The sequence below is a fragment of the Crocodylus porosus genome, unplaced genomic scaffold, assembly GCF_001723895.1.
Source record: "Crocodylus porosus isolate Cpor-Errol unplaced genomic scaffold, CroPor_comp1, whole genome shotgun sequence".
NCBI classification, from domain to species: Eukaryota; Metazoa; Chordata; order Crocodylia; family Crocodylidae; genus Crocodylus; species Crocodylus porosus.
The window spans coordinates 875,631-889,140 of NW_017728926.1; the positions used below are offsets into that span (position 1 = coordinate 875,631).

At 44.6% G+C, this 13,510-nt stretch overlaps 1 protein-coding gene across 1 annotated transcript in view; it reads right to left on the minus strand.

The window, feature by feature from the left end:
* CAMTA1 (calmodulin binding transcription activator 1) overlaps nucleotides 1–13,510 on the minus strand; it is a 1,228,941-nt gene that overhangs the window by 738,300 nt on the left and 477,131 nt on the right. Inside the window, exon 4 of the mRNA XM_019541692.1 lies at nucleotides 5,746–5,881. Coding sequence (XP_019397237.1) covers nucleotides 5,746–5,881 — 136 coding nt within the window. The remainder of the gene's footprint in view (nucleotides 1–5,745; nucleotides 5,882–13,510) is intronic.

Genomic DNA, 13,510 nt, shown 5'->3' on the forward strand with positions numbered 1-13,510 from the left:
CGCCCAGGCAGGGGGTCGGGCTTGAAGATCTACAAGGTCCCTTCCGACCCTACTTCTATGATTCTATGAACTAATTACAAGTTAAAGAAGAACTATGGATATGAGATGCTGAATAGACTCTAGAAAGTGACACATTTAGGGAAGACCAAAAGAAATTTTCATTGCTGGTTTACCTGCAATGAACCACATTAACCAAGAAAGCAATATATAGCCAGCAATTAAGTTAACCTAGAAAATGGTTTTTGGAAGGATCTCATGAAATTATCATTCAGCATCAGCCTGACATACAAGAGAAGAGATTAACAAGTTTATTATAAATTCTTCACTATTCTTTCCCCTTCATAAAGCTGAAATTTGTAGAGTACCAAGCATGTTGATGGCACTTAAGAAGTAAGTCATAATAAAATATATAGAGCCTTAATTCCTTTTTATAATATGGCTGGTCAATAATTTCAGTAACCAGCTTGTTTCTCTTTTTTGCCACTTTTCAAAACTAGATTTGGATGTTATAAATGTTCTTGGCTGGCTTCTTTGTAAGTATTTTTCTATCAGCTATAAGTATGATGCCTATTTATCTTCTGGCTGCAAGCAGAGCTGAAATGATCTGGCAGTGCCACAAGGCAGACAGTTATTTCATGCCCTGTTAATCCCTAATGTGGTAACTACAATATCATTCCAACTTTAGAAGCATCTTTTTTATATGTTGCCTAAATGTCCAAATAAAAAACATCACTTCCAATTATAATGAGACCTGAAACATAAAACTGCAACTTCATTCCTGAAGTATCAAAAGGTGTTGTGTGTTAATCTAGTAGTTAATCAAGAAGTTCAAGAATATTTATTTCTCTCTAAATAACACTTAGAGGTCAAGAAAATGAAGACAGAGTCTCTACATGGTTCAGAATTCAGATCGATAATGACCTAGTGGACGGTGAGAAGCCATCATTGTACCACAGGTTAGTTGGGCAGTGATCCAGGATGTTTACAGTGGCTGGGCCAGGCAATATGGGTCTGGGATTGTCCCAGAAGCAAGAAGTTTCCTAGAGCCATTACAAGATACAAACCACATCGCTTTAAGCACTCCCTGAAAAGGATTTGCAAATGATTCTACAAACCGATGGGCGGGGCCAACTTTTCCAACCACAGGAAGAGTGTAGCTCAGTCTGCTGTAAGAGAAAGTGGAGGAGAAGCATGGATTCAAATGAGTAGCAATGGTCTTCACTTTTCCAACTTGGTTTGACTACACCAGTAATTCTCTGTCAGGGTGTTGTGTCACTCTGGAGTGCCTCAAGATCCTTTTAAGGGTGCCACACATCATTAGCACTATTAAGTGTGCAAACACCTGCAAATGATTCATAAGATAAACTCAGAGATTTCAGACAGGAACCCTAAGTATCAAAACCATTTCTGACCTGCTGTGGTCTTTTTTTAGTTCTTTGCAATAGAAGAATTACTCTATTTTTCCATAGTCAAAAAATGAGAGAAAGCTAAAAGCTCTGAGAGCTGGCATTTTTCAAGGGGTGCCTTGAATCTAATAAGGTTGAGAACCACAGGACTACAACCTTTGATTACTCATTCCTGAAAGCACTAGAAGGAGCAGGAATGGCAGCCTCAAAGACTCACGAAGCTGAGGTCATTTAATGGCATACCTGTAGACTAGACCACTCAATCTAGGGTGAACACCAGACAAAAGGTATTGGAAAGGGTGTCAATCAGCAGAACTGAACACTGTAATGACAGCAAGGAGAATGTGAGCTCCACAAGACAGTCACGCTTTGGCTGTCTTTCATTAGGAAGGAATCAGCTACATGGAAAGAAAAAGAAAGGGAGGGAGCACAGAAAGAAAATGGGTGAGCAGGATAGGAAAGGAGAGAAAGAACTAAGAGAAGCAGGTGAGTAAACTGAGGTGCAGTAAATGTAAGGAATGGGTCAGAGGAGAGCTGGAGCAACAACTACTCAGCAAGGGTCTGAAAAAGCTCTCAGAATGGCCAGTCATCCCTGCCCACCCACCAGCTGGACTCTCCGGCTCGCTTCTCTCTGCAGAGTCCTCTCAGGCTACCTGGCACAGGGAGTGACGGGAACCACTTGTGCACACTAGTGGGAAAGTGGACAATTCCAGATACAGGGGTGCACAGGTGCAGAGGAGGGGAAGAGAGGTGTCCATGGCTGGGCTCTCATTTAACTCCCTCTCTCCCCAAAGCAAAATTCCCACTTTGGCTGCTTCAGCAGCTGCTTCTGCTGGCTGGAATCGATTTCAGAAAGATTTTTTTTACCGGCTTCCTTTTTCTTAGGTGTTGCTGGGGAGGCGGTGTTTGCTTTGGTTTTTCTTTTTCCTTTGCACAGCTCTATAAGCTTTAGATTTCCTTGTCTAAAAGACATCTGCAGTGGTTGCTACATCAATGATATTGTCAGCCAAAAAAAGTCATATGTTACATCAGTATTGACTTCTTGAGCAGGATCTAAGTCTTATTGTCCCTAAAAGCTGTTCTTCAGTTCAATTCAAAATTGCTGCTGCAGTGCCTTACCTATTAGCCTTTACAGTTAATTTTCCTGATACCTGGTTTGTTTTGTGCTTGATTTTTGGTCTGGACGCACAAAAATCATGGCATCTTGCAGCATCAAATCTGAATCCGAATAGAATAGGGCCCACTTCGCACACCCGTAGCAATCAGTTCACTGAATTCAAGTGGTCTTATATGCCCCACAATTCATTCTGCAAAGCAATATCAAACATGGAAGGATATCTAAGAACAGGACATCATCTGGAATTAGTGTGCAGTACTAGACACCAAAATGCAAGAGAACTGAAACTGAAATAAGTGCAGTGAAGGGTTACAAGGATCATCAGGAGAATGAAGAGCCTACCTTCCAAGATGAGGTGAGAAGAGCTTTGTCTGCTTAGACAACCAAAATAGGGCTATGGAAGGGCGACGGGGTTATGCAAAAATGATAGGGAATAGACTGGAGGCAGGAGGCGGCGTGGAGCTGCCACCTCCAATCTTGGACTCCATTCTACATCAGGGGCCCAGCCTCCAGTTTGTTCTTTTCTCTTCTTGTAGTCCCGCTGCTGCCCCGCCACCCCTTAGTGACTTCGTGCTTTTTTCCGAGGCCCTCACTTTTTCACCAAGACTGCCTGAAATTGCAGCTTCTGTGAAAACTGCAATTTCAATAGATCCCTATCTATAAGCATATCAGCAGGGTAAGCCCAAGAGAAAGAGAAAAGAAAAAGGGAAGCCTTCATATAAAAACAAATGTATATGATAAGTTCAGTCTAGAAATTAGAAGGTTTCTAGGCACCAGAGAAGCAAGGCTCAGGAATAGCCTTTCAATAAGAGCATCAGAGGCAAGAAATCTGACCAGGCTGAAGATGCAGATTGAAAAACTGATGACAGGGTTCAAGTGATGAGGTTGCCTCCAGTAACAGGATATTGCCCCTTCCATGCCTATGTGTTTATTTCCACATATCCCATTAGGTGGTCATTACTAGAATAGGTCTCATGTCCAAACTGAAGTGGGAGGGGACAATGAGCTAGTTTGTGCTGCAGTGTCATCCTCAGGCTGCAGATACTCAGCTGTGCTGGTCTGTATTATCTGACTCAGATGATACAGTCTTTTGCCTTTCTCAAATTCTGGCCTAGACTGGAGTCTGGATGAGAGCAAGATGGCTGAGGCTCAATCTGGATAAAACAGTGTTGGTGCTAGTCAGGGACCCCAAATTATCCAATTTAAGCATGCAAGTATTCCCAATGACACTGACTGCCATGCTCATATATTTAATATCACACACATTTAATAGCTTTTGTGAAGAGGCACTTCACCAGGTGTGGTGTGTGGGATTATGATTTGATGCTTCCAGGGGCCGACATAGCTGACTGGTCAACATCCTTTTTTCACCTACTTAATGGCAAAAAAGATAGTAATCATTCTTTGTCATAGTTCTCTTGGTTTTGACACCTTTGGACAGGCTCCCTAGAACACTCTCACTGGAATTACACCTGCCTCCACTTAGCATAGAAAGCTGCTAAGCTCATTTAGAGGTACAGAGTGCAAGAAACACATTACATCTATGCTCCACAGACTGCACTGATTTCCAAATTATTTCCAAATGCTGCCCTGAGAGTGGTTTCTGGTCTTTAAAGCCACACCTGGTTGGGATTCTGTGAGGACCTTACCTGACAGTTAAGAGCTGAGCTGTTTGACCTGACAGTCTATAGATCTGTATATCTGTGGCCAAAGTATTCTCAGCAGAAAGCACCTGACTTCCATGCTTTGGTCCAAAAGAACCTGATCAGAGGATGCTGTACAACTTGCATCTCCACCTAGTCTTCTCTTGAATAAAGAGGGACTCAGTTTTTTGAGGGGCACAGGAATCTTTGTTACTCTCATGGCTAGTGTTAATGCAGAATTACAGCTGTTGCATATGCTTGGAGATGCTGGACTCAGTTGATCCACCGTTAGTCACCACTATCAACTACAGAAGGAGTTATGCCCAAGTCACTGAAGGCAGGTTCAGGCCTCTTAGAATCAATACATCATATAAACAAGAAAAAAAAAAATCAATCAAGTTTACCTAAATATATTTCTGAAACTCGAAAGGTCTCCTTCAGGAATACTATTCCTAGAAGGATACATACACATGCATGCACAAACACACACTTATCAATTCACTGGTCACTTGTCCCAGAGTCTTCCTTGAAGGCTGCCTTCATAAATCAATTACACATTTTTTTCTCTCACTATGGCCCAAAGCACAGAGTAAAGAGACAGTACAGGTACTAAATGTAATGTACCATAACGTCTAGTCACACCCAGTGAGAACATAGATTCATAGATGTTGGAGTCGGAAGGGACCTCAACAGATCATCGAGTCCGACTTCCTGCATAGGCAGGAAAGTGTGCTGGGTTCAACATCACTGTTGAGGTAAATGGGGGAATCTTTTAATAGGCAGAATTAGGGAAAAGTCATATTTAACTAAACGTACCTTCTCCACAGTTTTCTACACCTCTCATGCATATTAATGCACAGGAATTGCTTTCCCAGGCACAAGATACAGGAAGGGGAAGCAAACACTCACATGGTACAAAGAAAATATGCATGTTCCAGAAGGAAATTTATAAGCATCAACTGAAGTCATTAGCATCAGACCTCCTTTGTACAGTGTAGCAACCACCACAGTGCTGAAACGTACACAGCTTGAATTAGGGGCTCATCCAGCACAAGAGCCCCATGCTACTTTTTTTGCCTCCTCTGGGAGCAAGATCAGGTGCTTAACAAGCACATGCAAGGTAGTGCAACTTATAGTGCCCCTCTTGAAATTCTGACTGACAAGCACCAAATACTATGTACATATTAATCATATACATATGAAATACTGAGGCTTACACATTTCTCAAAAAGAAGATTTGCAAACACTTAGCAACCCATGCTGGAAATGTTTGTTTGCTTTTGTTGGTGTTTGCTGTAGATAGAACAGCAAGTACCCCGCTGAAAGTTATTTCCCAACACTTCGATATGTTCAACAATACAGTCTTTTAACTTCATGACAATTTGAGATCAGCAATACAATGTGGAGGTGGAGCTACCTTCAGATTTTACCAAAAACTGTAATGGAGATGTTTTTAGGGTAAGAAAATAGCAAATATAAAGACTTTTCAAAGCACTGACAGAATGACATGAACAAATGATTCATGGAAGCATTCCTCTTTGTCTCCTTCCACTCAAGAGCAAATCCTTTGTTCTCCTACCTCTACTCCCTGAACCTTCAGTTTCATGTGATCTTCTCTAGTGGTTTTTCCATCTTTCCTCTTTTTCCAGCAATATCCGTCTTTCCTGTATTTCACCTTCTTCCTATTATACAGGATCATAGATCCATTCTGCGGTCTGAAAACAAGAAACAGTTGAATTACATACAGAAACAGACTAGATACATTTATGAAAAAGTCTCTACAGAAGACCAGTATTCCATGTTTATTATAACATAATTTTTCACCTTTTGTTGCTCACTGGATAAAACTATGTTTTATAGTCTGCAAAAATTTACTTGTGGATTTTTGAACCTAATAAATTAAATGTGTCAATAACAGGTATAAAAAAGATCCTGTTAGTAAAATATTCACTGTCTGACCATGATATATTAGTTTTGGGCTGAGCTTTACAATAAAAAATAGAAGAGAAAAAAAGGCAAAGAAGAAAGGATGCTTATCATTTTACAATGCAGAGTCCCACATCTACCTTAAAAGGGATTTCTATTATTCTTTTAGCGTATCAACCAGGATTAGGCAGTAAGTAGGTTTAATGTAGCAGTTGAAATGTTAGCAAAAAATAAACAGAAAAGGCATTAATTTATCCCAAAATACAAGGTATTCTGTTCCACGCACACAGATCTACTTCAGACGTAGAAGAACCTTTTCTCTTTTTTATCCATCTTCTTGACTTAAAAGCTACCGGTATACACTTCCCACTTACGAACTGTCATAAAGTGTTGGAATATCAGTATAGCCATTTTTCCGTTTACAATAGTTAACGTATTTTTGGAACACCACAATATATCACTGAAATGTTTTACCATATGCTAAACCGATATAGCAGAAATGCCATTTTTGTGTAACATAAAAAAAGAATTCACTAAAAAGATACCATGCATCACACGCAGACAGCAGTACTGTAGATGGCTACAAAATTTTACAGTAGTACATTAGTCACAGTAATTTGGCTTGGGAACACCAAAACCAGAAAGAAATAGAACATTAGCAGCAGCCATAAACAACTTTCATAGAAAAGCTTTGGCTGCCAACATTTGATAAAGTAAAATTTCTGAATTTATAAAAACAAAGCAAATTAACAGAAAAAACCCTTTGAGGAGAAAAAATGCACCATATACTTCCCAACAAATTCTATAGACCTTAATTTTTATACATTATCTGCTGGCTACCTGATTTTTCAGAAACAACAAGAAATTATTCGCGATTCCCGAATACTGTTGATATTTTTAATGCCAGCAGAGAGTTTCAATCTAGCTCCTAGGCAAGACAAGAAAACTCTTTAAACAAATAGACCAAATTAAGTGATTTGTTTTTAAACAATACAGGTTTGTGATTTTAAAACTATGCCAGAGGTGTAAAAAGCAAATCTTGAACCAGCTGGAAAAGCATCATTTTTCTCCTACTTTATCCTTTAAACCCAATCCATTCCAATAGAACAAGCACAAGATCATCATTTCATTCAGATTTTCACACTCTATTTTCTATAAAAATAGAAGGTGGCAGTCTTTGAAGGTAATTACACAGTAATATTACACAGTTATAAATAGCATTAATTATATAAGAATTTACCCTTAACTCTGCTAAGTGAGCAGTTAAACTCATATTATCATTGGCCACAATATGCTCTTGACAGGTTTACTGAACTATGTTAAAATAACCTAGACTCAGCCCTTTCTTTCCACATGCCAGTGGTCTGGAGGCAGAACCACATTGGCTACAGGTGGTGATCTTAGCTGATCTTACTGTGGACAGTAAACTGGCAGCAGTGCTTCCATCATTCAGGGCACTGGAAGCAGGGAAACTCCTGACAGTTGAGCCACGTCCACACTGGCTCCATGCTGCTGGTGCACTGGCAGTGGCAGCAGCCCCCATACCATCAACATAGCCCTATGCTAATGTGCTTGCCTTTTCTCTATCAAAACAAAAGTATAAGCAATGAGAAAAGAATGACACAAAACAATGCACCTGTTCTGTTTTTGCCCAGGGTGCTCGTCCAGATGTAAAGGGCGCTTGTACATGTGACAGGGGTTTAATCCCCAAAGTTGCATTCTATGCCCCCTAAATTGAAACCGTGGGTTTTTAATTGAAACCCATTTCCATGTTTCTATCATGTTACAGCGAGGCGCTCAATCCTTTTTTTTTGTTGTTGCCGGAGCCTGCTCGCAGCTGGGGCGTAAGCTGCTGGGAGGCCAGGTGGCTCCGGGGGGCCCTGGTCCTTCCCTCTGTGGCAGCAGCAGTCCCCCAGGGCCACCCAGGCAGGCTGCCAGTGGGCCAAGTGCTGCTCCAGCCAGCTTGGGGTTGGAGAAAAGTTTAGATCAGGCCAGGTGCTGCCTCTGAGCCAGGGCAGCACCCAACCCACTAGCAGCCCAGGGGAATCCTGCCACCATGGAGGGAAGGCCCAGGGCCTCCCACAGCTCAGGGGCCACTCAGCCCGCTGGCTGTGGGAGAGGTGGACAGGCTCTGCCAAAACAAACAAACAAAAAAGGATCAGGCCTGTTCCCACCTTTGCCTTCAGTAGGCACCTACTGAAGGCAGAAGCAGCAAGGGGCCCAATCCTTTTTTTCTGTAGAGCCGGCCCACCTCTCCCAGGGCCGAGGGGTGCATTGACAACTGCAATGCATCACTGCAAACTAAACTACATCCAGATGTCCTTTGTGGGCCATCTGGGGTGGGGAGCAGTGGGGTGGGAGTGCCCCAAAAGTGTACGCAAACAGACCGAAGGTGCAGCCCCAGAAGTGATTGAAGTGGGCCTGACAGGGATCCAGGTAGCCAGTGTAGGGCCACATCAGCCACAGCAGAAGTGGGTAGGTAAGGTCCTCAAGGAGGAGGGATGGGATGTGCATAGCACCCAGCTGCAAGTCCAGCAATCCCAGCATGAAGCAGCCTCTCTCCACCAGACCCAGCAGACTGAATTTCCAGAAGAAGTAGGCATCATGGGCACTGCCTGCCCAGCCAAGCACTCACTTGTGTGAAGGCCTCATGGTGGTCCATGATGGCCTGGAGCACCATGGACTGAAATCCCCCTCAGCTGTAGTAGGGCCGGTCCCTGTGGTGTGGGCAGGTGACAGGGATGTGGGTCCTGTCCAGGGCCCTTATGCCCTGGGGTAACCCCAAGACACAGAGCCCTGCCACTACCACCAGAAAGTCATGCACATGGAGTATGGTGTCTGCCAGAATGTCCTGGAGGGTGCTGCACACCTCCATGATGGCCTCCCCAGTGGTGGCATTGCCCACACCAAACAGGTGGCTAATATACTGCAGGCTGGTTGGCACAGCCAGCTTGACCATGGCAAGGGCCAGGTGGGTGTCTGTGGGAAGAGGTGTGCTGGACAATGTGCCACCACCAGTCCTACCTGGCATGGAAGGCCCAGATGCAGCAGGGCCAGAGGCCCAGGAGGGCAACAGTGGTCCTAACAGTGGCATCCAGAAACCCTTCTTCAGTATCTCTGCTGGTGGGAGCTGCATGGCAGTGACCCTGGGATGGCATGCTGCAGCCAGGCAGGTGGTCACTGCATGGGGGGGAGCTGGCTGGGCCCAGATAGCTGTGGAGCAGGCAGCCGTTTGCATAGCAGGCCAGCAGGACCGGAACAGCTGCCAGAAGGAGCCCAGGGCACTGGTCGTTGTTGCTAGGGGCAGGGGCTGGAGCAGCCATAGCACAGGGAGGCAGAGTGGGCAAGGAGAGTCCCTGCACTGGACATGATGGTCCTGGCAAGGGAAGCTGCTGGCCAAAGATCAGCAAGCAGAACTGCCTTCTGAAGATGGCTGCTGGTTGCTGGCAGCTGGAGCCTTGAGCTCCCCCTGCTGCCGGTGGCAGTAGGGACCCGTTGCAGGGCTGCAGGAAGTTTAATGGAGAAAGAGCAGGAAGCCCTATACTCCATCCACATCTACATTTTGGGATGGTACCAAGACTTGTGATAAGAACACCTGGTTCCAGGCATTAGTGGAAATTAATTAGGACATGGATCCTTTGTATCTGGGATACAGACATATTGGACACATCTACACAAGACACTACGTTGCTGTAGAAGTGCACTACGCAACATAGCAGAGGAAGACACAAACTGTGACACTGCAGCTACATCGCTGTAGCAACGCACTCCCTCGTTATAGCATGTTGCTATAGCAATGTAGCAGCTAAAAATAACCATGCAGTCTTGGGGCAGTCGCTGATTTTGATAGTCATTTATCAAGGTGGTTTGATGCCTGTAGAAAACAGCTGCTTCTCAGATAGCTTCGTAAGAATGAGGCGCAATTTTAACCTGATATAAATTGTTTCTATATTTTTCTCTGTTGTAAAAAAAATGGAAAAGGTAGGTCTCCTATGCTTATCTCTTGTACACACAGACACATCCAGGAGTAATAAATTGATGGTTACAGCAAGGCTGAACAGATCAAGATCTGATAGAAATCCTCAGAATGCACACCTGGTACATTCCCCAATCTCATCTAAAGGTTTTGCCTGTAAACTTTCATTCACGGATTTCACTCATCAATTTTTTTTTTAAACAGGATATTCAACACTGGGGAGGGAGAAAGTGACATATCTAAACTAACATTTTTTCCAGGATCATAGTTTCTTATTGGTCTACTCCAGCTTGTGTTTATAGGAAGCTTGTGAGGAAAGCAAACTAAGTGCTGCATTTTGTCAGATATTAAACCAATTGCTTTTCTTCACAGTAAATTCCACCTGGAACTATAGCAATAAGTAGTATTACAGTCTTAACACCAATTTATTTTATTTGATTAGCGTCTAGGTTGCAGTTCTACAGCCGTGTCCTTTTCATATAAATAATGTTACAATGAAAATAATAGAATATCTTTTTAATATTGCTATACAATAGAGAGAAAAAGAATCTACCAATGCCACGAGGCCTCCTTCCTCTTGCAGTATTATATTCACAGTACAAATACGTGCACATAAATATGAGACGAGACCTAGGGACACAGGGGCAAGCTAATTAAAATAACAGAAATTTATTTAACACCTTGGAATATAACAAATACAACACATTTCTAGTACTAAAAACTGATAAGTGAGTAATACATTTATTCTGATGATAATTTTTCAATTCTGTATTTGCAAAAATTCACATTCAAAAAAAATTTTCATTTTAACTACTTGTGTGCACGATGTGATAAATTGTCATCAACAGAAATGGCCATGAGCTAATCCTATTTAATACTTATCTGTTATTGTATTCTAATATACAGAAATGCCATTTAACCAGAAACATCTAATTGTGGTAAATGCTGGGTCTCAGGGGAGAAGCGCATGACTGGTTTTTCAATGGCAATCACCTGGATCTTAGCAGAGGAGAAACCTGTATCCAGTGGCAAAGACATCCAAGACAACCGAGTTACGCTTCCACTGAAGCCTTCATCCGCCTTCACAGCCATTGAGAAGTATGCTTTTTTCATCCACCCACTCTGCCATTGAAAACTTTATATTATGTTGGACTGCTCTTTGTCTGGTACCTCGCCTTTGACCTTATCACTGTGGCGGGTCAGTAGGGGGTGCTCCTGTACTGAGCCACCCACCTCACTGCACCTGACCACCTCCCAGGCTCTGAGTGCAGCCCTGGGGGTGCCTCACGTCTGGCTGACCTGCTTCCTGGAGCACACCCGCTTGCCTGGAGGTAATGCTACCACCACCCAGGGTCTGGACTGATCCTGGCTCTGTGCCCCCTAGGAGACACAGGCCTAGTAGCCCTTGAGGGTACTCAACCCACTTCAAGAACTTGCGATGCTTCCCTCAGTCTGAAGCACAAATACTGGTCTCCCTTAGTCAGCCGAACCAAGGGGATCCGAAGGCATAATCTAGACCCACTCCCAATAAGTCTCTCACACTAGGTACACAGGAGAACTTTATTGGTTACAAAGAGTAGGTTTGGAATAGGGTACAGGGTAGAGCAATATCAGAAAAATCCCATACAGCAAAGTGGCACGGCTGGGTAGCCATTGATTATGCATTAAATAGCCTTTGACAGCTATTTCCTTTCCCTGAAGGGCCACACACCCAAGGAAGAAGCACCTCAGGAAGTGCCCTCCACTGCAGAGTGGCAGACGGTCACCTCCAGAACCAGGCCTGCTCGCAACACAACAGTACCACTTCCTCCAGTCTGGCTGGAGAACAGGTACGAGGTCCTGGCAACTCTGGAGGAGGAGGAAGGAGAGGAGGCAACCAGAGAGGAGGCAACTCCACACTCTCCGTGATCTGAGCAGGCCGAAGAAGCTAAGCAGTCCCGGAGGAGAAAGCATCGAGTGATCGTCATAGGCGACTCCATCCTGAGAGGTACAGAGGGCCCCATCTGTCACCAGGACCCCTCAACACACAAGGTCTGCTGCCTACCTGGAGCAAAGATTCAGGACATGACAGGGATGATCCAGGCCATGATCCAGCCCACCGATTACTACCCCATGGTCCTAATCCATGTGGGTACTAATGATGCAGCCAGGAGAAGCCCTGATCACCTGATGGCGGACTACCATGCTCTGGGGGGCGTGCTGAAGGATGTAGGTAACAGGTGGTTTTCTCTTCTGTCCTACCAGTGAGCAGACGTGGAAGAAGGCATGCGACGTGCATCGCAGAGACCAACCGGTGGCTTCAAGAACGGTGTCTCAAGGCGGGCTTTGGCTTCCTTGACAACAACCCACACATCATGACAAGAAACATGTTCAGATAGCATGGGCTCCATCTTTCCCCTAAAGGTAAGCATGTGTTTTCTTCTAGGTTGGCAGATCTCCTCCACTGGGCTTTACACTTGGCTCGTTGGGGGAAGAGGAAGACAAGGGCAGAGGAAGTCTTGGACTGCCAAACCAAGCAACACCCACAAGTACAGCCCAGCCTAGACCAACAAGCAGAACATATACACAGGTAAGCAACAGGGGCCAGGGCAATGCTGAAAGTAGGGAGCCAGTGCATGCATCCTCAGGAGGCCTCAAATGCCTCTACACAAATGCTTGTAGTATGGGAAACAAGCAAGATGAACTTACCCTTCTGCTAGCTGACATCAACCCAGACATAGTGGGGCTCACTGAAACGTGGTGGGACCCAACGCATGACTGGGCAGTGAATATCAAGGGTTATAGGCTGTGCAGGAGGGCTAGGACAGGGAGGAAATGTGGGGGCGTGGCACTCTACATTAAGGAGGAGTACACATCATCATCAATTAGCAAAGAGTCATAGGAGGGGCACTCTAAAGTGCTCTGGGTTAGAATACAAGGCCATCAAGGGGAAAGAGACTTAACGGTGGGGGTCTACTACAGACCACTCAACCAAGGGGAAGAGCTAGACCAGGAATTCTTAAGTCAGCTCACGGAGGTAGTTAGGTCAAAGGACGTGGTCATCACGGGGACCAGAACTTTCCAGACATCTGCTGGGAAGAGCAGTCAGCCAGGTCTGACCACTCACGTAGGTTCCTAGCCAAAATGCAGGACCTCCACCTAACCCAGGAGGTGCACAGCCCCACCAGAGGAGACACCTTGTTGGACCTGGTGCTGGCCACGGGTGACTACCTGGTAAGAGGGCTGCAGGTGCTTGACCATCTGGGCGAGAGTGATCATCACCTGCTGGAATTCACAATCCAGCACAAAGTGGCAAAGGCCTGCAGCAAAGCAGCAGCCCGAGATTTCAGGAGGGCGGACTTCAGTGAGCTAAGGAGAATAGTCGGGGAGGCACTGAGGTCCTGGAGGGGAGGGGAGTCAGGTGTCTACGAAAAGTGGTCGCTCCTTAAGGAGATGATCCTTC